We start from the raw sequence: 23,662 nt of genomic DNA on the forward strand, positions 1-23,662 counted from the left end.
ATAGTCTCACTGATTCAATCTAACATTGGATTAATCCACAGACATTGCTGCTGGCTAAACTTTTTAGTATAGATTGTGTGATTATCATCATTATATGATTGCCATCCTACTGTGTCAAGTATTTTATACACATTCTATATATTTTACCATATAGGAATAAAAATAAATGGGGTAGGCTACAGTTTACATATCTTTCGCAGTATTTAATTCTAGATTTAAGTGTCACAATATTTATTTATTAATCTATTTTATTTATTCATTTATTTATTCAGTTAGTTAGTTATTTAGTTAGTGGAAGTATGCCAGTGAGGGTTTCAGCTTCCTGTTAAGGATTATCAATCCTACAGTACCCAGAATTCCATGCTGCAGTAGCGTGATCACGTTGTGCGCTCGTTACGCAATGTTGTTTCAGAGGTTGTGTACATTTGTCGGACTGCACGTCTGAAGAACACACTGTGACTGCAAATTCCGGCAGTTTATCAGTTTACAGGCTTTAGTCTGAGAGAAGAATCTCTAAAGGTAAGAATCACTTGAGCTGTGCTTTCTGTGACAAAAAGGCTCTTTGTTCATAAACCACAGAGTCAATCAACCTCAACGAGACAACAGCAGCTGCGCTGTAAACAAAGTCTAATGCTCGCCGCTTTAGCTTTGATGTTTAACATGATTACACTGTGGAATCATCGTGAAACACACTATTCAGCAAAAATTCAAAACTAAAACAAAAGAGATTGAGAGCAAGTTTATAAAACAGTAAGACCACTTCACATTTTAAACATTGACCTTATTGCTCTTAACTACAAATGATTTATACTTAACATTTTTGCTTATTTTAAACTTGCTTGAGTTTGGTATTGTAACAGATTTGTACAGAAATGAATCGTAGACACTAGAAAAATACCAGACTTCTACACCACAATAGAGTGGTTTCAGAATGGTAAGCTGTAATGTAAAGTACAGGTTATATATCATTTATAATAAAGAGTCTAAAACATGCAAAAACCAGTGTTAGAGTCTATATAAGGCACTCAAACAGCTTTTTTCTATCTGCCTCACTTCATCACTTGATGAGTTTTTTTCCCCCCTCATTCCTTCTTCTCTCCAACTCTTTTCCTGTTGATTTTCCCTGCTTACCTCATCGCTGTATCATGTTCACTATTGCTTCAGTATTGCCCTGAGTGTTCAGGTCATACTGTTTCTCCCTGTTATCCTGCAGATAAGAGCTCATGTCCAATCTGTTTGCAGTTTGTCAGATGAGCTCCTCTCTGCTGTCTCTGTTTCTTGCTCCCTCCAGTCTGTCATCATGAGCTCCTGACATCTGTCTGTTCGTTCATCGTCATGAGTGGTGCTGCTCTTGCTGTCGTGGTCGTAGTTGTCTTCTTCTTGGCCCTCTACCTCCTCCAGCGTTATGGAGATTTGCGGAAGCAGCAGCGGATGGTCCTGTTCGGGACGCTGCTCTCCTGGTTCCTCTGCTTCCTCATCATCTTCATCCTGCCACTCGATGTCAGCACGGTATGAAACCATTGCAGCTGTTTGAAGTGTGTGTCAACATAAGGTCATTTTTGGCTTGGGTTTTTTAAAGAATAAAAAACTGCATCACCAGGATGTGAGTCCGTGTGTGTTCTTTGAGAATAATCTGTGTAAGAGTGATGTTGAGCTGTGTGTTTACTCACACTGCTCTTGCCTCTGGCGTCATACCTGTACCATTGTTATGTGATGAATAAGCTCCATCCTGTGTTTCACTGTGTGTTCACCTGACTGTGCAAACTCTGCTCCTCTCTTAGACCATCTACAAGCAGTGTGTTCTTGACAATTCAAACCACCCTACTCCTGTAACTCAAGCAAGACGCACTCATCAGACCGCAGCCAGCCCATCTCTTTATCCATCTGTGAGGTAAATACAATTTTTGATTTATCAATGCCAGGGCTACGGTTTGCTGATTTCAATGCAGTCTATTTCTATGTGTTGTGTTTCAGAACCATTCAAAAATCATACACAATATATAACCTTTTGGCTAAATTGGACAGTTCTTACCTAAACCTCAGATATTCAAATTTCTTCTGATTTTCAATGTATTCTATTGCTTTAAATTATATAATTTACATATTTTATGGTATTATTTTATATATTGTGTAGATAATAATAGTAAATAATAAATGATACCACAGCAAAAGCCAATTGGAAAGAAGAATGTGTGTGTTGTATTATCTGAATGACCTGATCCTGTTATCAGTGTTAGTGTTGACAATTTTATAAACTTTTATTGATTCATACATGCACAAACAGTTTTGCTGTGGCATTATATGATGTTATTTGCTCAATTTTATTACATAGTGTTCTGCAGTCACTCCTCTGCAGTTGAGTGTCTGGTCATAAAGGTGTTTCTCAGACTTAGAAAAAGACTCACCCATTTCCTTACTTATCTCTCATGGTAAAACATTATCTGCATCAAATCCAGCCGTACATATAACCCTGTTGCAAGGGATGTGAACTGAATTCCATATGTGGTGTTCACAGCACGGAAAAAATGCAATTTTAAAAAATTTGGCATATGAAAATATCTTTCCATAAACAGTACCCCGTTTTAATCTGGCTCTACTGAGTTTTTTTTATTGGCACTACATCATGTTGATGAAAAAGGATGAATAGTTTTAAAAAATTTTTGTAATTTCCCCTTTAAAGCAGCTATAGTGTACGATGTGACACACATATAATGTGAGAGCAAATTGTATTTAATCTGCATGATTGAGTTTTATAGTAGTGCAGTTGGTTAGGCCAAGCATATGTCAAATCCACTGTAAAATGCTTTAACTCTGCTTTTTGGAACTGCGTGTGTGTGTGTGTGTGTGTGTGTGTGTGTGTGTGTGTGTGTGTGTGTGTGTGCGCGCGCGCGTGCGTGTGTGTGTGCGTGCGTGTGTTGCAGTGTACCAAAGGTGTGTGAGGAGCCCTGGAGTTATATCCCAGATGGCGTCCTACCAGTTTTTTGGAGAGTTGTATACTGGACTTCTCAGTTTCTTACTTGGTGAGATCCTACCACACACACTCAGTCACTCACTCAAACCTCGACTATAACTATAACTGTATGTTCCACCCTTTGTTATATAGACAGTTGTGTTTTGGTATATTGACTCTCTGTCTTCTCTGTGTGTGTATGTGTGTTTTCTGAGTGTACAGGCTGCTGTTGCCCTTCATGCAGTCTTATGCACGGTCGGGAGCTTTCTCCAGAGTTGGAAAGATTAAAACGGCTCTCATTGAAAACGCCATCTATTATGGAACTTACCTCCTTATCTTCATCTCTCTGCTCATCTACGTGGCTGCTCACCCACAGTGGAAACTCACATGGTCAGTCAAGTGTAGCTGCATTCATAAGACAGTGAATGGGCCCACACATTTTAACCTAGAAGAAAAGAAAAACAAAAAACCCACTTGCTCATGTAGCACCGTGGTTGTGTTTTCTAAGCTGCCATTATCTATTATGTATTGTGTATTGATGCATTACGTATTGATTAAAATATTGATTAAGTGTATTGATTATCTGGCTTTGTAAAACTTGTGCAGGACGGATCTCCAGACCATCTGTATAACAGCTGCCAACACCTGGGGCCTCTTCCTTCTGGTTCTGTTGCTAGGCTACGGTCTGGTGGAGATCCCTCGTTCTTATTGGCTCTCATCTTCCCATGGTTACCTGCTGGCCAAGACCTATTTTAAAGCAGCAAAAATGGCTACTGAGAAGGCAGCAGCCGAGGAGAACCTAGCAGATGTTATGGAGGTGAGTTTTATAAACAATTCAGTGCTGTAAGAGTGTTAAGAGAACAGCTTCCAGCAGGTGTTAAAAATGTTGTCCTTATATGTATGAAAACCATTTTTTAACAACAAAATCAACATATCATCTGCATTTTGTCTGGCTTTTCACTTTAACAAGGAGAAAAATATTATGTATTATCAGGAGGTGGCAGCTGTCCATGAATCTGTCAGGTACAACCACTCTCTCAGGAAGTGTGTGGACACCATTTTGACAAAGGTGAGAAATACATGAACGCGATTTGTTCCCTAAATCAAATTCACTAACCGATACAAGTTTTCCTTTTTATGTGTACATGGAAAAAGTAATGTTGCACTTACAGATTTTACAGTCAGGATCTGTGGGACAGCCTTCATTTGAGTTTTATCTCATTCCAGTGTCCCACTGAGTACCAAGAGGAGATGGGAAGAAATGGGGAAAGCTCTTTTGAGGCGCAGAATGTCCTTCCCACCAAAAGAGGACTAGTTAAGCTTCATAAAAAAGTAATTATTATTTTTAACCTTGCACTGTCATTTTAGAGGAAGCAATGCAAAAATATAGCAGCATACGGAAATGCGAATAGTATTTATTTGCCCTGGTTACCTGTATGTGTGCGTGTGTTTCAGGTCATTTCTGCAGTGCAGAGACACGGTCAGACACAGGTTCAGTGGTCCATCTTGTTAGACCAGGCTTTTCACCTGGAAGATGTAGCTAAAAGTCGGAGCAGCCCGGTACGACACTTTGTCCACAGCTTCCCCTCAGCGCACCACCACGGCTGGATCTGTAGGTTCATCTACACTCCTACTGTGGGTGAGTACAGTCACTACCAGAATCTCAAATTCATAGATGAGGCAACTTAACTTGACTACAAAGTAAAGGTACTTATAATTCAGTATTCCCATTTTGCTAGACATGACCTTTAGTAGCCTGCCAGTGTTTCTTTGACTTGCGTATCCTATTTTCGAATAAATTTTTTCCACCACTGGTCATATTTCTCATCCTATAACAGTGATTTCTTGGGATCCTGATTGCTGCTATTCTTTTATTCCAGTCATTCTGGTCTTTTCTATGTGTGTATTTAATGTATCCCAGAATTCCCCCAATACAGTTGAATTGGCGGGGTGGGTGTCAGTACCTTTAAAATGCTGCTGAACTTTAAGTTTTACTGATATAGAAGTGTTGTTTTAGAGTGTCAAAAACACAAATCTTAAGGAAACACTGTATAACTGAACTCTGTGGTATGTCAATTATTGGTAACTTCAGCACAAAGACAAGATCTCATGATCTCAGATAATAATTAATAATGAAAATAGAACAGACAGGTTTTAGGGGCACACTTTCATGCAAATCATGGTAAAAGGACCGAGTTTTAGAAAGACTTCTGTCTGTGTGGCAGTAAAATGTATAATCTTCTTTGCTTGTGAGCTCTTTTTGAATCCATGCTGACAGTATGTGACATGTGTAACTCAAATGCCAGTTTGAATGTTCCTCCAACATTTGTATTTATGCATGTGCATGTGTTTGTGTTTTTGTGTGTGTGTGTGTGTGTGTGTGTGTGTGTGTGTGTGTGTGTGTGTGTGTGTGTGTGTGTGTGTGTGTGTGTGTGTGTGTGTCTGTCCGTGTGTGTCCCAGAGTGGTTCTGGGAGTGTGTGTTCAGGCAGGGTTCCTACAGGCTGCTGGCCGTGCTCCTGGGTCTCCTCTCTGCAGCAGTGGTCTGGTCTGAGTGCACCTTCTTCAGCACACACCCTGTCCTCTCTCTCTTCGCTGTCTTTATTCGGATGGCTGAAAAACAATACAACTACGTTTGTATTGAGGTGAGCATGTGTCGAGTGAGGGGCATGGAAACACACATACCCAACAAACCTAAGCTTCCAATGCAAACCAACATATTATTTATTTATTTATTCATTATACATTTTTCTCTTTACGAGGAAATTGTTAGAATATATTTATCATTGCCTTGTAAACACATGTAGTCTCATCTCATTATATTGTTAATAATCAATAATATGCTGTGAACAAAAAGTATTTATACTCACAATAATACGCTCGTTTGAAATGTGTGGCATTGAATTAATCCTCTCTACCTGTTGTTTTGTTTCTTTTCACCAGATGGCGTGCTTTATCAGTATCCTCTTCCTGTGTGTGTGCGTCTACTCCACAGTGTTCAGGATACGAGTTTTCAACTACTATCACCTGGTGCCACATCACCAGACGGATGCTTACAGCCTGCAGTTCAGCAGCATGTACGTCCCTCATGAAGTCAGACTTTAAGATATTTTATTTCACATAATAGGCATAAGGTGTTGGTTTAGTTAATCTGTTTACACATTAAAATGTAAGTTTAAATTTTAGCATCACATAACGTTTCCGTCATAATGTTTTTGATTTTTTACGAGTGGAAGTTGTTACACTAAACTGTTGTCACCAGTGTTACAGGGCACAGTTTCTCACACTGTTTAACTCGTGTATTATGACATTATGTTTCTTCTTTTTTATCTTTTCCACTCAGGTTATTTTGTCGCCTGACTCCTCCTTTGTGCCTCAACTTCCTGGGCCTGATTCACATGGACTCCGCCATCTCGCACCAGGACAGAATTCAGACATCCTACACTTCTGTGGGTTCCACACACACACGCACACACACACACACACACACACACACACACACACACACACACACACACACACACACACACACGCGCGCGCGCGCACACACACACGCGCACACACACTCCCGCGCACACACATACACACACACAAGCCAACACAGGCACTCATATTAACAAACATGTATGAATGCACCCGTCACAGATTAGAGCCTTTCAGCAAATGTTATAGTAAGCAGTATGATCACAAAAATATATATGTACAGAAATATAAAATGGAGTGATGCAGTTTCTCTTTTTCTCTCCCTCCGTCAGATCATGGGCTCTATGCATCTTCTATCTTTCATATCTGATGGGTTCTACATCTATTATCCCATGATGGTTTTGCTGCTTTGCTTTGCCACCTTTTACAAGTAAGCCAGTAACCATAAACAACTAAACCCTGGTTTAATATGAAGACTACCTTAAAGTATACTGTAGTTTTGGTTATATGCTTACAAAATTTAGATCGACTCATCAGCCGATATGAGCCTTTTTGCGGATATATCAGAATCAGTGTATGTGTCAGCCGATAAGTAACAAAAAATAACAGTACAGAAAGGAATTTGCAGAAATTTTTTTTTTAGGTAATTCAGAAAGGGTGTTTCCATTACATAATTTGTCCACCAGAGAGCACTGACAAGTCGATTTTTCAACCTTAAACTGACCCACTTGTTTTTTGACAGATCAGACCTGCATGGGTCTGAGAAACCGTTGTTAGTTAGATCTTCTTTTTCATGTTGCACATTAAGAAAGTATGTTCAACAGCATATTTGAAATTGTCTGTGTTTATAGCCTGGGCTCTCGCTGTTTGAACCTCCTGGGCTTCCATCAGTACATCACTGACGATGACTTGACCTCTGACCTGGTGGATGAAGGCAGGGAACTCATCAGAAGAGGTAGTTTTAGTAGAAAGTCAAATGCTCACTTTCCGTATTTGTTTGACTCTTTTATTAACTTTTGTGTGAAATATTTTGCAGACTTGATCCAATATTTGTTTCTCTCCTTTTTTATAGTAACTTTTATAGTAAATTAACTACTTATTTGATACAGCAGCTTTTCTATTCACTCTTATATTATATATTTACTTCTTATACCTCAAGTTGTTGAATGTGTGGAAATGAATAATTATCAATTTTAATGAACAAAAGTGCACATTCTTTTTAACTGCTCTATAATTTGTCTATTTGTAGAAAGAAGGAAAAGACAGAAAGCTGCAGATGGAGAAAATCGGAGATGGGTTAGGAATTTTTATTCTATCAAATAATTTCTCTCAAGACAATCTCCCCAATCTGTTGGCTCACTGGTTCTTTCTTGTTTGTGCTTAGTGTATCCAGGTATTTATGTGCCTTTTTTTGTTTTGTGTTTCAGGCCTGGAGGGAGCGGTATGGAATCCATGGGACCGCTGGACGGAGCCGAGCTGATTACACTGAGTTAAAGGATGACAGTCCTGTAACAGAGATCAAGAAAAGTGGTAGGGCTCAGAAAAACTACTATAACTAATAGTTCTACTAATACTAATATTTCTCTGTGTTGCTCATTGTTACTGATATGACAATACATTTTCAACAAGGTTCTGGGTGAATGGCTTGGTTTTTACGAGGTTGTTTATAGACAGTTGACCCCTAAACTTACTGCCCTGTGCCGGAAACTAAACATCTGCCATTTTAGCCAAAAGGCTCCCCACCCACACAAGGGAGGCTTTACGCTGTGTCAGGGTGGGTTACTCTGGAATTTGCACCACCCAGTGACGCTATATTCCCAAGCTCCCACAATAACTTACATGCATAATGAAACATGTACAACAAAAAAGTCATTTCGGAAGAGCTAATCTGTCCAACAAAAAATTGTGGCAATTTCTGTGTTCTGTCACCTTACAACTCTATGTTCTCATTCAAATAAACCTTTTGTTGATCAAGATCGCTTATGTCAGTCAAAAAATGCATGCTTAAAGTATACTGTCTATACATTGCTCTTTGTCATTCTCAGTTATCACGTTCACCAGAAGAGATGGAGAGACAGACGAGCAGCAGACTGGTTTACTGCAAGACAACTCCAGTGATGAAGGCTCTCCGAACAGAAGGTACGGATCTCGCTACATAAATTACACATGTTTAGTGTTTGATAGAGGCTGAATAATAATAATGTCCTACAGAGTCAAATCACATATGGTCAAACATGCTTTCTCTGTCACTTACTCTGCCTCTCTGTGATCGACACAGCAGATCTACAGGAGGACGTTACCTGTCTCTGTCACCTTCTAGCACGGGCATCTTTGGAGATGTTTGATTGACCGAGGACATGGAAGGAAAGCATAAATAATAACATAAAGGACTGTACGTTTTCTTGAAAAAAGTCTAAACGCAAAGGATTATACCTCAGGAATTAAAGAGGATGACAATGTATCTGAGACGTGCATATTATCAGGTAATGGATGAACATGAACACTGTAAATAAAGGTTTTATATCTCAGCTGATTTATGTAACTGGTTTATAGAAAGAGATTAGTAACTCTAAAGGGATGTTTCTCAACCAAAGACATAACCAGTTTTTGTACAACCAAACCTTCTTGATATTATCTTTTCGAGTTGTGTTTCATAAGTAGACTGAAGGATGAAAGAGATGAGTGAAATATTTGTGCACATGTAGTATTATCTATCTATACAGAGGGGCCGCTGGAGCCAATCCCAGCTGACATTGGGCAAAAGGCGGGGTAACTCCTGAACAGGTCGCCAGTCTATCACAAGACTAGCATATAGAGACAAACCATTCCCACAGCGAGAACATGCAAACTCAACACTGAGGAGCCCAGGCAGGCCAGTAGGTTCAAACCCAGAACCCTCTTGCTATGAGGAAACATTGCTGACCACTGTACAACCGTGCTGCCCAACACTCATTATATATGTGGATATTCATTGTTGTCCAAATATTGATATATTTTATATAGGAATTAAATAGCTTACTGTGCCACAAACCAAATGAAAACAGTTTACATTTACTCAAAGGGAAGATATTAACATTAACCTAATTTTTTTTCTTGTTGAAAGTTTTGTGTTTATGGAGTATTTGTTTACCATATTTATTAAACAACATGACTTGTATGTAATACATGCAATGTAAACTAAACTGAATAAATGTAATGTCATTTAAGTAAGGAGAGTTTTTCCCTATAATAATACGTTCCATAATGCATTATAATTTGCCCAAACACTGCACAGTACAATTAATTATATTAAATGTATTGGTGATACAAGGTTATGATCATTCTAAACAGGAATTTATTCAATACTTCGGCAAATGCATTGAGAAAATTCCTTTGTAACATGGATGGGAATTTTCCACATCACAGTGAAATTCAATTCGTTTTTTTTCCTGACAACACGATTTTAAATTTCCTCAGACATATAAATCAGACTGCTTCTCAGTCGGAGCTATTGACATTTTTTAGAACATCTAGTAAGACAACTGACATGTTCTATTATAATGCATAATAATAACGCGTCCATTTTTGGCCGTTTCCAGCACCCGTACCGTAAATACACGAAGAGTGCACAAGAAAAACCAAACAGCGACTTGCCATACAACACAGGGACACTGCTGTTTGTATGTCAATAATGGATACGAGCTAACTGTCTAGCGGGAATGCGCTCATAACTGCCGAGGAAGCGCGGCTACATTGTTTAATATATCACCGAGTGTCACTCTATATATTAGGTCCAACATTTAATTCCTGTTTTGTGACTCTCGGATCTACCGGGTAAGTAGATGGTCTGGCTGCCGACATTAGCGAGCGGCAGCTGTGGATAAGCTACGTAGCTAGCTTAACGATCGGGGGCGTACAGTGGCAACGCTGATTGCTTTTAGCATTGACTCAGATAGTTGGCCTAGCTGTGCTTAATTAATTACCCTACTTTGTCCCTCTGGTTTTGAGTCCTTTAAATAAATTATACTATAACATATATCTCTTACAAACTACCAGATAGGTCCAGGTGTGGCGGATAACAGCCAAGCTCCTTCCTGGCCTGAGTTTAGCTGATCGACCCTTTTGGCTAGCTGTTAAATGTTAGGTTAGAAAGAAGAGGCTCTGTCTGGCTACTGCCAAATGCGTTTAAGGAAGCTGTAACCTGTAATTTGATAGCAGAGGCCAGATTTTCCCATTTTATCCCGGTGCTTGTTTGTCATCTTGAACTGAGGTTGGCTCCCCCTGGGCCATCTTTTGCTGTAACGACAGGGATTCATCAGTTTACACGAATGTAAGCATCATTCACCAGTTTAATACAAGGCACCTCTTTCTCCTCAGCCATATCACGTCTGATTATACGTGTTGGCAATAACGTTATTTCTTGGTGGTGTTTTATGTATTTACAGCCACAGTTTTATGATTCTGTCTTGAAATCTATTTCTGTTTTAATCTTTGATAAACCTGCATGACGTAATTTACGAGGTGACCCACGGTCGACCAGTCTAAACAGTTCTTTACATCTGGTTCATTCCTGGATCGATTGTATGGAAGGGACCCAAGCATGGAAAGCCAGGGTTGGGCATATTAGTTACATGGACAGTATGCCTTGCCACCCCCAGGCAATATGATACTGTATCAGTGACGTAAAGTGTGTATGGTATGTGTGAATAGCATAGAGTTTCAGCACCTATAGGTCCGTGGAAATGTCTTGATAACGTGTGCTTTATAGCCCCCCTAAGGCATTTTAAGTAAGTCACCATTGTTAGGAACAAACTGAGATCTTCCTGTTGAGTATTTAGTAATACAGTGTCCAGTTGTCTGTCATGAATGTTCTTTAAAATAGTGGTCGTAATGTTTGTGGTCTAGTCCTAAAACAACACTGTGCACATAAAAACAAAGTTGCATTTGTGCAGTATCTATAGTGGAATTGCTAAACATACTTTGATGTCATATAACATTTTCTGTACTCAGTTTTCTGTGTTTTTGCGGACACCAAGGACATTAACTTGGTGCATTAGACTGATGCAAGCAGTATGCAAGTCTGGCAGTCAGCTTTGTACATGTCTATAATCAGCCTATAAAACCATAAATGCTTATGTACTTATTTAATGACCTTAGCCATAGCACACACACACACACACACACACACAGAAAAGACTTGTTTGAAACATGTCATTATAGAATTAATGGAAAGTGTGCTGACCCTAGCTGTGGTTTGTGCTTCTCCAGTCTGTAGACAGCTATGGGTGGACTGGGGAATGGGCGTCGTGGAGGAAGATCACCCCCTCTAATGATTGGCGCTCTAATCGCCTGTATCCTGGTTCTGGGCTTTAACTACTGGGTGTCCAGCTCACGCAACCTGGAGCTGCAGGTAAGTTAATCTTCTTGTGTTTGTGTGTATGTGTATATTTGGTTTGTATTATTTACTTGTGTTTTTAGGTGTTCATGGCTATAAAACCTTTTGCACCTTGTACAGATAAATGCCATGATACAGAGCAAACAATCAGCCAGCAACCTGTGGTTACAGTTGCTGCTGCAGATCTGCAACACGAGTGCATGATTCTTCTTTCTCATTGGCTGTCTTCCTCATTTGGTCTTGGGTTTTTTTTCTTCAGGGTTTCATGGTTTTTGCAGTGGGAGGGTCTTTTTGTATGTTATGCAATGCTCTTTAACAGCTTTCACCATAGCCATCAACATTAAGTTTGACCACATCCTTTAATGCAAGTCACTGTAAGCAACTAACCCAGTACCTTGTTTATTTGTATTGCAGAACAGGAATAGAGGCCCAAGCAAATATTTCTACTGTTTTGTCGAAACATTTGTGCAGTTGTTAGTGCTCTACTTTTGCTGTCTTGGGTATAAGTGACATGAAGAAGAAACTCCTAAAACACAACCATAGTGCTTTGTATTGGGTTTCTATCAATCTGTCATTACCCAGTGTTTTTTCAGTGTTCACTGCACAGCCAGACTGTTGTTATCATTACCAGTTTTCTCTTTAGTCTAAATATTATGAGTTTAGCACATATTAATTGCTTAAAAAACTAGTAAATAGCAACACTAATCCATTTGTCTTTCTGTGTGCTACAGACTAAGCTCTATGAGTTGGAGGGCCAAGTTCGACGTGGAGCAGCAGAGCGAGGAGCTGCAGAGATGAAGAAGAATGAGTTCCAAGAGGAGATCCAGAGACAGAAGGAGCAGATCAGCCACATAGAAAACCTCTACAAGAGACAGCTGGAAGGAGCCCAGGACACTTGCAGCCAAGAGAAGGTGCAAACAAACATCACTAGGAGTTATAATGGGATCAAAAAGCAACAGGGACAAATTGCACATTAAACTGTTGTCTATAAGCTACAGCCACAGAGTAGTTCATTTTGGAGCAGTGAAACCACCTTTTTGACTTGCTCACTGTTGTGGTTCACACTAAACTCACAAATCATGAAGTGAAAAATTGATTGTGAATATTGATAGTTGCTGTTTTTTTTTACTTCTAGGGCACACTGCAACAGAATATTTCCTCCTCTACCAAAACCATACAGGAACTCAAAGGTAACTGTTAATATGTAACTTCTTTATCTCAAAAACAATAGCTGACAGTCCTCTGAAAATAATGTGAAAAATAATGTAATTCAGCTCTTACATGGCTGTTAATGTCTTGTTTGTGTCTGCACTGTAGGGCAGTTGAATCAGCTGAATGATGACCTGGGGAAGCTGCAGAAGGAGCTACAGAGTTGCCAAGGCAACATCAACACTCTTAACAGCAAACTCACTTATGACATGTAAGAAAAAGATTATTTTCCATAATTGGATTTATACAAAGATGAATTGCTTCATCTTTGTTTATGGTATATGCAGCCCTCTTGATATTAATAATAGACAATAACCACAATTCAATTTCATTAACTCAGCTTCAGATATATCACATGAACATGAAGTGCTGTTAGGGAGTGAATATATTTCTGTCATTCCTGGTTAACACGTATGTGTGTGTGTGTCTGTCTGTCTGTTTTTGTGCACATGTGCAGGACCCATTGTCAATCCCAGGTTCTGTCCCAGAAGGAATTGTGTGATGAGAGAGTGGCGGCTGTTAAACTTGAAGCTCAGAAAAAAATGGAGAAGCTCATTGTCCCTGCAGCAGGCATCACAACACAGGTGAGTTGTTTGATAATGAACCATGGGACATCCAGACCCTCTCCACAGGACTGGGAATGGGGCAGACGGCTGGGGCCGTTCAAGCCATTTTGTAAATTGATAAGTATTGGCTATATAAGGCCTGATCTATTTCTTATGCTTGGTTCATTGTAACCCATTACATTCTGGTCAAACCAGTTGTCATAAATACTCTATTCTGGTAATACTCTGGAAGTGTTTCTCAACACATACATTTGCATTTGTTTGTTATACAGCAAAACAGCAACTCATCTAGCTTGGTAATGTTCTAACCCATCCACCTGACACCCACAATTATCCCTTTTTCTTAGTCTGTTCAAGATCATTCTCCGTAGTCTTTTTGCATGCAAGTGTGGAAATGGAGTTGATGACACCTATTTATGCAGCAAAAACAAAAGGACAGGACTGGTCCATTTATTGTGTAGGGCCAAGGCCTCAGATTTTTTGGTGACCAAGTGTACAATCTTTTGGTAGTGTAAAAGAATGTGGTATATAATGATGTTCACTCAACAGGAAAATGCAGTGGATGGAGCAGTAAACGAGGACAGACCAGTTATGACCGAAGCTGATAAGATACCAACTGTTGTAAACCACACTCCAAGCCTTTCTCAGCCCAAAGGAAATGAACCTGAACTACTGACCAATGAAATCATTGTAGACAAAGGTAAAAGAAAAACATGAATGACTCAGGAGGTGGTGAATCAGTATACTAAACAATGTATATGTATCTATGTTTATGCACATACTGAACATCAGATGCATTTTGTGTGTTTATATCTCTACATATCTAAGGACACTTGCAGTAAGTGTACACCCTCACGTTGCGCTTACTTTCTGCCTTGTTATATCCCATTTCCCGATGCCCCAGTGGACCTGCCTTCAGTGAAGGATCTATCCAAGGTAGAGTTCAAGTTTGTTCCCTCTGCTGCTGCAGTCAAGCAGGACATTTTGCTACCACAAGGGGGAGCTGACAAAACACAGGAGGTTGAGCCAGAGACCAACAAACTCTTGAAGAATAATCTGACTGAGGATAAAGCGATGGAAGTGATGGATGCTCATGAAGAGGGAGCTCAGACACAAGGTAAAGAACTCAGAGAATCAAACACCTTGAACATGCAAGTACTTGTGTTTTCAAAGTGGACAGAGTGGTTGGCAGTATGCTGAAATTACAATTGCCTGGTGTCTGGCCAATATATTTTATATTTTGAATGTACACATGACACATGAACCTTTTTAAAAGCACAATTTTCACACTTGACTTCAAATGTTTCTCATTGAACCGCTTTTTAACTGGCATTTAGAACATGCAAAGTTGGTATGCACGATTAATTGATGAGTATTTGCTATTCTCATTATTGCATTGTTAATCAGGGTTAACAGTCAAAACCACAAATTATATCTCTTGTTATGGACACATAATTCCACTCTTACAAAGAGTAGTGGTTTAAATTCCCCATCACTGCAGTGACATAGTATTCAGCCCAAGTTGCAATATATAAGTAAAGTGACGAATTTGACTACACACCAACTGTTACTCACCACACTGTAGTTGTAATTGCCATAATTTCCATAATGCGTTGACTTCTTCCCATCAGCTGATTCCATGCAAACAGAATAACGTACTGGGAAGTTATCTTCCAATATATTACTGGAGTTACTGAACATGTTACATGACACTGGAAAAAGAGAAGAATAATATCCTTTATCTTATGCTTTTGTTATATATGTACTGTGTGTGTGTGTATGTGTGTGTGTGTGTGTGTGTGTGTGTGTGTATACACACATTGTTACATGTGTGTGTGTGCATGTGTGTTCACCTGCTTGAAGTGTGTGACACAGTGGAGTCAGCATGGCAATTCATTGTCCACTCCACCTCATTGAGTAGCACCAGTGATAGACAGTTATCTTTGACCCTTTAGACAGTTTCAGTGAAGAGGTTGTGAAATTGTTCATAAGATTAAACTGCGATTTGTTTGCGTCTCCAGAGGCGGACCCTGGGATGGAAGGCATGCTAATCGGCCAGGGGAAGACAGATGAGACTGTTGTTGGTCAGAAACTGGATGAGCCAGAACAGTATGACGCAATGGGTGGAGTTGATTTGGAGAAACAACAGCAGAGTAACCGGCCTGAAAATATAGGTATGTGTGCTTATATAGATTGAAACTGAAGTGGGAGAGAGAGTGCATTTCAGCCTCCACTTTGGGGTTTATCAAAGTGCACTTGACCATTTGAAGGCCAGAGATGAAGTTTGACTGAGGGATAGATACTCGTATAAAGAAATAAATGTACTGTGTACCATGTTATTGTACTATTTGATAGACATGGCGGAGGAGCTGGCTGACTATAACGGGGATGATGAGAATGAAGGAGAGTTCGAAGCAGACAAACAAGCTGAACTTGCTCAAAACTAAGGTATACACTGAAACACACACCGATATCTTCCTCTCTGACATTTACTTGCTTTTTTGTTCTTTGGGTTTTTATGGTATGATGAGATTGACGCAGCATGTCATCCTATCTTATTCTATCAGTCATTTCTGAGTATCTTTGCTGTGTTTTTAAACAAGTTCTACAAGGTTTAAAACCCAACTGTGCACTAAGAGCAATGGGATTTTTCTGTTAAACAAGCATAGGGTCATCTAGCTGCAGCTAAACTGGCTGTGCAGTATGAAGAAGGTCAGCCCCATTCATGGCAACACTAAATAATAATGCCGTTCATTGTTTTTATTTTCCTAGGAAAATGGCAGTAAAGGAAATTATCAGTGGTTCCAGATTTCTGATGTTCCAGTTCAGCTGACTATATCACGAATTGCTAAGAAAATACTACTGGAACTAGAATGTATTTTCATAATTCATTGTGTATTAACATTTTTATTATCCCAGATGTTATTTTTTTGTAAGTTGTAGTTTTTTTTTAATATGCTTCCATGAAGAAACAATTGAAAAAGCGTTTTCGAATGAACATCCTTATGTCTGCTACAGCTGTTACTGTTGGACAATCATAATGTTTTGTCTTATTCACACAATTTATTTCTCTTGCAGGGATGAAGTTGGAGAAGAATCCTGGACAGGACATCAGGAAGCAAAACCTGTTTTAAACCTAAGCACAGCGGCACAGTACAGGTTAATGCAGCCCTTCAAACACAGGTCAACACAAAACAAATCCAGAAGGAAATTACAATATGAAAGACTTGACATTTTCATGAGGATTTATTTCCTGGTCTTTTTATGTGTCATATTAATTACATTTTGTACATTTGATTATATTACTTTTTGTCAGATATTTCCTCCGTTGGGATCATCAAGTTTTCTCTTATTGTAGTAAGAATATTTGCAACTACATATCCAATTCACAACTGAGTGCAATATGCAAACGATAGCCAAGCATACACATGTTTTCCATTCACATGCATTTCACTGTATATATAAAACCCTTAATATGTTGGTGACTGTGCTCACATTCTTTGCAGTAAGTTTAGATGATATGAAAGTACTTACTACTAAGCTTTTTTATATCACATGCTATGTAGTACTCATGGAATGGCGAACACAGCTTAAGACATCTCAAGATTTGACACCATTTGGCTTGAAAAATTTAACATGCCTGGAAAATCAGTAGATTTTTATAATGGGATTAGATTTTCTTTTTATGTCCGCTGTTTAGTGACTGTAACTGGATGATAATGTGCAGACCGTTGCAGGGTTAAGAGGTGTCGAATACTGTAGTAAATGTAAATAATCTGAGTGATCCCAGTGACAGAACGCCTTCATCAGGGGGCTATGTAGGGCAGGCCTCTTCACTCTGAGGCTCAACAGCATCTTAATGCCTTAAGATACTTTTGCACAACGTCCAATAGAGAGACTTAAGAACACTACATGCTACAAAATGTCCATAAAAGCAGCAAATGAAGGAAACGGGGTGATATTCTTGTTAGATTGTTGTTATTTTGATATAAACCCAGTCAAATGGAAAAACAAAAACAGCAGCTTTTTTTGATTCTCATGTAGCCAAAGACACTGTAGGCTGGCATGCCACATAACAAATGGGCAAATTCACCTCATGGATTACATGCTGCTGTAACTTTGTAAAGCGTTAAACATAATATATTATGATTGCTGTAAATGGACATTTTTGATCACTCGTTTCTAAAGCGTCACTTTGTTGATTTGCTTGGGCGTTTTTATTAGCAGCAAGGCTTCAATTCTCAGCTCTACTTCAGATCAAATGTCATAAGGTTAAATGTGTGCTGTTTTCTACACGTAAAATAGGTAAGACAGGACAACAGGATTATCTTACAGTGAAAGGAATAGGCTGGAACATCTGGATATTTGTAGATTAACAATCTTACTTTATTGTGATGCATGCCTTATTAATTCTGTGTGTACCAGTTTTCCTCTAAGGTCAGGTGCTTCTGACTGTGGACCTGCTCAGATGTTTGTGATTTTTTCTTTGTGGATATTGTCTCTGGTCTGCTGAATTGGATGGACTGTATACTTTGAGAATGTGGAGAGATTTCTGAGAATTGCTGTAATTTCATGAAGGACATTTCCTTGAAGTAGGACCATTGTGTTGTCCTTTAAGGTTCCTGCAATCCAGTAGATGTGAACTATTCAGTAGCTCTACTAAAATGTATTTGTCTACTCAACTTAAAACTGTACTAGACTGGAAATTGTGTGAGTGAGCACAAACATGGACTAATTTTAGGCATCAAAAATAACAAAGAGTTAGTTAAATTTGTGGCGGGATATTTTTTTGCCTTGTGTTTTATACAGGTCAGATGATTTCTTTTTATTTTCAGGTATTCTGCTTCATGTAGGAACGTGACTACAGACCCACAATTACTCACCACACTGGCTGTAATTGCAGTAAATTTCCATAAAGTACTGACTTATCAACAGATAATGTACTGGTGCAGGTATTTGCCTATCTGAAATCTTTGTGGGTTTAAACACAGATGTTTTTTTTTTTTTTTAAGTGTGTTAAACTGTATATACAGTTCAGCTATTGTGCACGAGAAGTGTGCACGAGAACTGAAATTTAATCACTGAAAACTGCCCTATCCATTTCATTTCCAAAGTTTCAAGCTAAGCAAGCTCAAGCAAACCTGCTTTCATGTCTGTCATTACATCTGGCTTGTGGTTCAGTCCCACAGAAACTACAAGTCAAGATCCTGAGGTTTTTCCCAACATAATTTTGTTAACTTATTTTTTAATTTATGTTATTATCGTTATTATTTTTTAAATCTGGGCCTGCTCATCATGTCTCAAAGGAACCAGGAAACATACAAATAACGAACAGGAGTGCTGATGAAAGATTAATGGTGTAGTCACAAGAGCAACAAAGTTTGATAACAACTAAATGACAGTTACAGAACAGGGAAGCCCTTTGTGTATTGGCAAGATTAACTTTCAATGCAACATCAAGCCAGACAGCTAGAAGGTGTTCAAACCTATTCACCTTCAGCACTCGTGTTTAAAGTGAAGAACATGAACCCTTTTGTCTGCCTTTTGGTTGATGTTGCAGGGGAGGTTCCTGAGATATTTTTTATTATGTCGTGTCGTTTCCAGAGTTGCTGTTTTTCATTGTCTGACGCTGCAAAGCTTGGACAGCCACCGCTTTGTTTCGTCAGAAAGCTTTGTCTGCCGAATTGTGTAAAACTCGGAATTTCTGAACTAGAAGTCTGTGTACCTGGAGAGAAAATGTTGTATGATTTTTATAAATTTGATTAACGTTTTTGGTTAATTTGTTGGAATTATTTTTTATTTTATTCTGTACTGCTGAACAAATTTATCAAAGATCTAAATAATCATAGGATTTATTGATGATAGAGAATAAAAAATGTTTTTATTATCACTATCAAGATTTGTTTCATTTATTGTTTGGTGTGACAATTAACTAATATATAAATAGAATATTTTCAGAAAATATTTTCATCTCGTCAGGAGGGTTAGGGTTAATTTTATGTAACACATTAATTAGACAACATATTAACATGCTGCTGTAAGTTTTAATGTAAAAAATAACATTACATAACCTAAGATATAAATCACAATTTACATGAACATGAACTGTATTTGTCAATGTCCTACTACTGACATGACAGTTCTGAGACTTCAGCTGTGCTGTAAATGAGTCAAACAAAGTGAAGAGCTTGAAGAGGTGAGGTGAGATATGTAGCAAATACAGAGCTTTAAAGGGCTGTTCTTGAGTGTGAAAATATAATACAAATATGCCGAAAAATCATTTTAAATGATTCATCTGCATATGGCCAAAAAACTTGTTTCAACAGAACGCGACAGGTGTACTCACCTGGCTCTTCCTGTTCAAAGGATCATATGTTGTGTTGGTGGCAAAATGCTGCTGAGGGTTTTTTTAAATTTTTTAAATTTTAATTTTTTTACTACACTCCTTTCCGCTGTCCCAGTCTTCTCTTTGTCCCACCCTAACCGTTCATTCCATTGCCATAATAGGTATATGAAATGAAATGATGACGGAGCTGGGGGGAGTGTACCGACTGCCACCTAACAGCTTTCTGACACGTTAATGTTGCCAACAAAGGTGGCCAATAAAAAAGAAAAGTTGAATCTGATAATCACTATATAAACATGGAAGCACCAGCCAGAGAGCCACCTGAAGGGATCCACATCCAAAGGGACCATGATGAAGCTTGCCTTTGTCCTTGTTTTGCTTCTTGCTGGTGAGTTTTTTTTCTCTCTCTCTCCTTGAATTTCAATACATTGAAATTTTTAGCTGGAGTATATTATTTTCTCCTGCATGTACAATACTTAACAAGAAAAAGTTGGATTAGGGGAATGAAAAAATAAAAGCTACAGAGGATCTAAATGTAAACTAGAGTGACTTTTTCACATTTTGAACCCATTCAGGCTTAAGTGATTTCTAAGCCTGAACCTGACTGGTGTGCTTTCTTTTCACATGGTATGTGCTCCACTTCCATCAGGTGCTGCATCAGGGGCCATTGAAAAGAGGATTGTTGGGAGTCAAGACTGTGAAACGGACAGACAGTACCATGTCGAGATAGAGTCTGTCCAGGGGGGGAAGTCCTGTGGAGGCTCTCTGCTCAACACCCGCTGGGTCATCACTGCTTCTCACTGTGCAGGACAGTAAGAAACAATCCATCTTCTCTTGTGGCGCAGTTTTCATGTGTTGTCTGCGTGAGGGGAAATTAGACTCAAACTTTCTAAACTGCTGCCAAAATGTAGTTAAAGAGAAAAGTTAGATTTAGGCAATAAACTACAAGTAAAGTGACAGAAGCACTGCATGTGGAGGAATACATACCATTAAAAGGAAAATGATAAAGATGGAAAAGAGACAGCATTTTGAAATGATTTGGATTATTTTTTGACTTGCATCAATCTTCTGAAAGTTTTCCTCTTCTTTTTTTTTTTTTTTTGCAGGGAGGTGAAACTGAAGCTTGGCTTAAACCAGGAGCTTTCATTTTTTAAAAAGTTAAAAGTAAAAACAAAGTCTTTTTTTAAAGGAGCATCCAAAAAATTCGAACAAAGCATTAAGACTGAGCAACAGTTCCCCTACAAAGACGAGGAGGGGCGTGCCCATGACATCATGCTCATAAGACTGAATGAGGATATGTCTGCCGGCGTTCCCACCATCGCTCTTCCCTCTGTTGAGTGTTCCCAACCAGAGCCAGGACAGCAGGTTAAAGTTGGAGGGTGGGGAGCCAAGAAGACTAACTTGAAAAGTGAGCAACACCAGGATACTTAATTCAGTTTTTTGATATAAAAGTCACTTTTCTGATGCTTTGTTTTAAATTCTCAGAGGCAAAGAATTTGAGGTGTGCCACCACAGAAATCAGCACATGTGGTGAGAATGATAAACCCGATGATAAATACTTCAGTGACGAATCTACCACCATGTGTGCCTTCAAAGCTGGTGTGGAGGCCTGCTATGTAAGGAAACAGTTTTATTCGATACATTTCTTTAATTTTCGAACTACTTTTCCATGTAATGACATATGATCTCTCTCTCCCAGGGTGATGGAGGTTCAGCTGTGGAGTACAACGATGCCTTACATGGGATTATTGTAAGCGACCCTGTTGATAAGTGTGCAAACACCATTGTAATGCTCAATATCTGTCACTACAGAAAATGGATTGATGAAACCATGAAGAACAATTAGAGTAAAACTTACAGTTTTATACAGAGAGAATTGCAAGTATACTTAAAATATCTCATATATTTTCATTTACAATCATAATCACCTGCCAAATTAGCTACATTTTATGTTAGTGGATAAAACTGGAAAGATCAGGAGTCAGTATGGTTTGACTGTACACAGTTTGCTATGTTACCTTGTGTTTAATTTTTGAACAGAGGCAAACACATTAATTTAAGTTGCATTAAAACCACCAGAGCTCTCGTTATAAAATTATGACTGTAGGCTTCATTTAAATTCATGTTTTCTTTCTGAGTTCCTTCTGTAAAACCACATGTTTTCCATGAATTAAAAAATGTGATCTCTCAGAGTCCGTGTGTTGTCTCCTATGTCTTTTAAGTATACTTGAATGTCATGTGCCTTGTTTGCACAAGGGTTCAGCCACATTCAAATTCTGGTCACACTTTAACTTTATGAAGCACATGGTATCATGCTGACCTACTGTATGTCACGTCACTGAGGAACAACGCTATAGTTACAAGCATTATTTATTACAGGTTAACCTTTCTTTAACCAGGTGTGTCCACTGAGATCTCTTTCTCGAAGGAGCCCTGGCCAAGACAGTAGCAATACGGTGTTCCACACAACATACAGCAACTATACCAAATAACATACAATGACAAGCCTAATAAAAACAGACACTGGAGGATATATCTATCCTTCACCATATCTTTAAAAGCCCTCATCGGGATCAGCTCATCTAGCTGTAGATCAGCCTGCAAAAGGTTCCAGGCTGCAGAGAACATAAAAGCCTTTTTACAAAGTTCAGTGTGAACCTAAGGGACAGTTAGTGAAAGAGTGTCATTAGAGTGCTAACTTTTTTACTGGTTTTGAGTGAGATATACCCAGAAGGGGAGCAAATCAAGCATGGGTTTATAAATAAATATGTATCAATGAGTGAGTCTGTGCAGGGTCAGAGAAGGCCACTGAACTCTGACATATAGGGCGCAATGGTGAGTGAGAGCTTTACAGCCTGTGAGGAACAGCACTGTGGTACACAGTGTCCAGCCAATGCGAGCGCTGGGCAAAGGCGTACAAATTCAGCAGATCACCTTAGTCAATCAGGTGAAGGAACAAGTGCGACACGGAAAAAACTCAAATTAAAGACAAGCTTAAGCTTCTGTTTCAAATGGTTTAAGAGGTTGGAGCCTACTGCTGCTGTCACAGTTAACTGCGACAGCATTTGACGTACAGGGCGGTCAGTAATACAACACCCTTTTACTACTGTAGCTCAATATTTAGGGCCAAAAACTCCAATCCTTACATATAGATTTCGAAATCACAACATTGACAAGAAATTTGCTTTATAAAAATAGCTACAACCACATGCACTCTCTTAGCTGATCAGCCATAGAGATGACTTAGTGAGCCACGTTTGCCTAATTGGTTAATTTAGACCACATCTATAATTCAGTTTTAGGAAGTAGGACGTATGTTCAGATGAATAATAACAACACAACACCTGCACTTACAGTCAGCTGGGCCGGGATTCAGGACATATTACAGGAGATTAACAATACAAGAAAGACAGATCTCTGTTTTGTAACACTATAGGGCGACTCATTGGTAGAATGTATCATGCTGACAAAGTCAGGAAACAAGATACGGCTCTCAGAGCAGAGAGGCACAGAGGACCAAGCAACTCTACAGAATTGAAAGAGTTCATGTGAAAAAGTCTCAGCCATGCAAAGTGCTTACGTGCTCCTGACACTAGACGGGCAGACGAGGGTGCTCCTCAAATGGCCGGTTAATCCACAGCTCCCAGATCTAGAGCGCAATAAACAACTCAAACGGGGATTTCATTGACAGTAATGCAATTCAGTTTATGAGGCAGTAATAGTGTGTGAGGTGTTTCAGTAAATGTAACTCAATTTGTGAAATAGTTCAGTTTATGGAGAAGCCAAGCTTGTAAAT

General features: G+C 39.0%; 3 protein-coding genes across 4 annotated transcripts; all 3 read left to right on the forward strand.

The window, feature by feature from the left end:
- The first annotated feature begins 384 nt into the window (after window positions 1-384).
- LOC130170257 (G-protein coupled receptor-associated protein LMBRD2B-like) lies at window positions 385-8,899 on the forward strand. 2 transcript variants are annotated; one of them, XM_056377470.1, is made up of 18 exons: window positions 385-519; window positions 1,292-1,509; window positions 1,782-1,891; window positions 2,922-3,020; window positions 3,173-3,340; window positions 3,557-3,767; window positions 3,945-4,019; window positions 4,178-4,282; window positions 4,406-4,589; window positions 5,412-5,593; window positions 5,892-6,025; window positions 6,292-6,397; window positions 6,704-6,801; window positions 7,223-7,326; window positions 7,621-7,667; window positions 7,799-7,901; window positions 8,417-8,510; window positions 8,650-8,899. In XM_056377470.1, the coding sequence occupies exons 2-18, from the start codon at window positions 1,336-1,338 to the stop codon at window positions 8,714-8,716; spliced, it is 2,061 nt and encodes a 686-aa protein (XP_056233445.1). In that variant the 5' UTR covers window positions 385-519; window positions 1,292-1,335; the 3' UTR covers window positions 8,717-8,899. The 2 variants fall into 2 exon arrangements, with proteins under 2 accessions (XP_056233445.1, XP_056233446.1); XM_056377471.1 differs by having other exon boundaries at window positions 8,653-8,899.
- Window positions 8,900-9,983: 1,084 nt separating this feature from the next.
- golm1 (golgi membrane protein 1) lies at window positions 9,984-19,413 on the forward strand. Its single transcript, XM_056376985.1, has 11 exons — window positions 9,984-10,184; window positions 11,619-11,760; window positions 12,477-12,656; window positions 12,881-12,935; window positions 13,063-13,165; window positions 13,412-13,538; window positions 14,070-14,220; window positions 14,425-14,637; window positions 15,542-15,694; window positions 15,876-15,968; window positions 16,599-19,413. The coding sequence occupies exons 2-10, from the start codon at window positions 11,632-11,634 to the stop codon at window positions 15,965-15,967; spliced, it is 1,203 nt and encodes a 400-aa protein (XP_056232960.1). The 5' UTR covers window positions 9,984-10,184; window positions 11,619-11,631; the 3' UTR covers window position 15,968; window positions 16,599-19,413.
- A 739-nt stretch (window positions 19,414-20,152) lies between these two features.
- Window positions 20,153-22,058, forward strand: LOC130169857 (trypsin-1-like). Its single transcript, XM_056376891.1, has 5 exons — window positions 20,153-20,254; window positions 20,516-20,678; window positions 20,973-21,274; window positions 21,352-21,482; window positions 21,566-22,058. The coding sequence occupies exons 1-5, from the start codon at window positions 20,215-20,217 to the stop codon at window positions 21,710-21,712; spliced, it is 783 nt and encodes a 260-aa protein (XP_056232866.1). The 5' UTR covers window positions 20,153-20,214; the 3' UTR covers window positions 21,713-22,058.
- Window positions 22,059-23,662: the final 1,604 nt, after the last annotated feature.

Source organism: Seriola aureovittata, chromosome 5, assembly GCF_021018895.1.
Source record: "Seriola aureovittata isolate HTS-2021-v1 ecotype China chromosome 5, ASM2101889v1, whole genome shotgun sequence".
NCBI classification, from domain to species: domain Eukaryota; kingdom Metazoa; phylum Chordata; class Actinopteri; order Carangiformes; family Carangidae; genus Seriola; species Seriola aureovittata.

What these genes read in the sequence shown, in the direction of transcription:
- LOC130169857 (XM_056376891.1), top strand. Translation starts at nt 20,215, where the DNA reads ATGATGAAGCTTGCCTTTGTCCTTGTTTTGCTTCTTGCTG. An exon ending in CCTTGTTTTGCTTCTTGCTG is followed by an intron (nt 20,255 to 20,515) that starts GTGAGTTTTTTT and finishes CACTTCCATCAG; the next exon opens with GTGCTGCATCAGGGGCCATT. An exon ending in CTGGTGTGGAGGCCTGCTAT is followed by an intron (nt 21,483 to 21,565) that starts GTAAGGAAACAG and finishes TCTCTCTCCCAG; the next exon opens with GGTGATGGAGGTTCAGCTGT.
- golm1 (XM_056376985.1), top strand. Translation starts at nt 11,632, where the DNA reads ATGGGTGGACTGGGGAATGGGCGTCGTGGAGGAAGATCACCCCCTCTA. An exon ending in AGCAAACTCACTTATGACAT is followed by an intron (nt 13,166 to 13,411) that starts GTAAGAAAAAGA and finishes GCACATGTGCAG; the next exon opens with GACCCATTGTCAATCCCAGG. An exon ending in CAGCAGGCATCACAACACAG is followed by an intron (nt 13,539 to 14,069) that starts GTGAGTTGTTTG and finishes TTCACTCAACAG; the next exon opens with GAAAATGCAGTGGATGGAGC.
- LOC130170257 (XM_056377470.1), top strand. Translation starts at nt 1,336, where the DNA reads ATGAGTGGTGCTGCTCTTGCTGTCGTGGTCGTAGTTGTCTTCTTCTTG. An exon ending in TGCTTTGCCACCTTTTACAA is followed by an intron (nt 6,802 to 7,222) that starts GTAAGCCAGTAA and finishes CTGTGTTTATAG; the next exon opens with CCTGGGCTCTCGCTGTTTGA. An exon ending in GAAGGCTCTCCGAACAGAAG is followed by an intron (nt 8,511 to 8,649) that starts GTACGGATCTCG and finishes TGATCGACACAG; the next exon opens with CAGATCTACAGGAGGACGTT.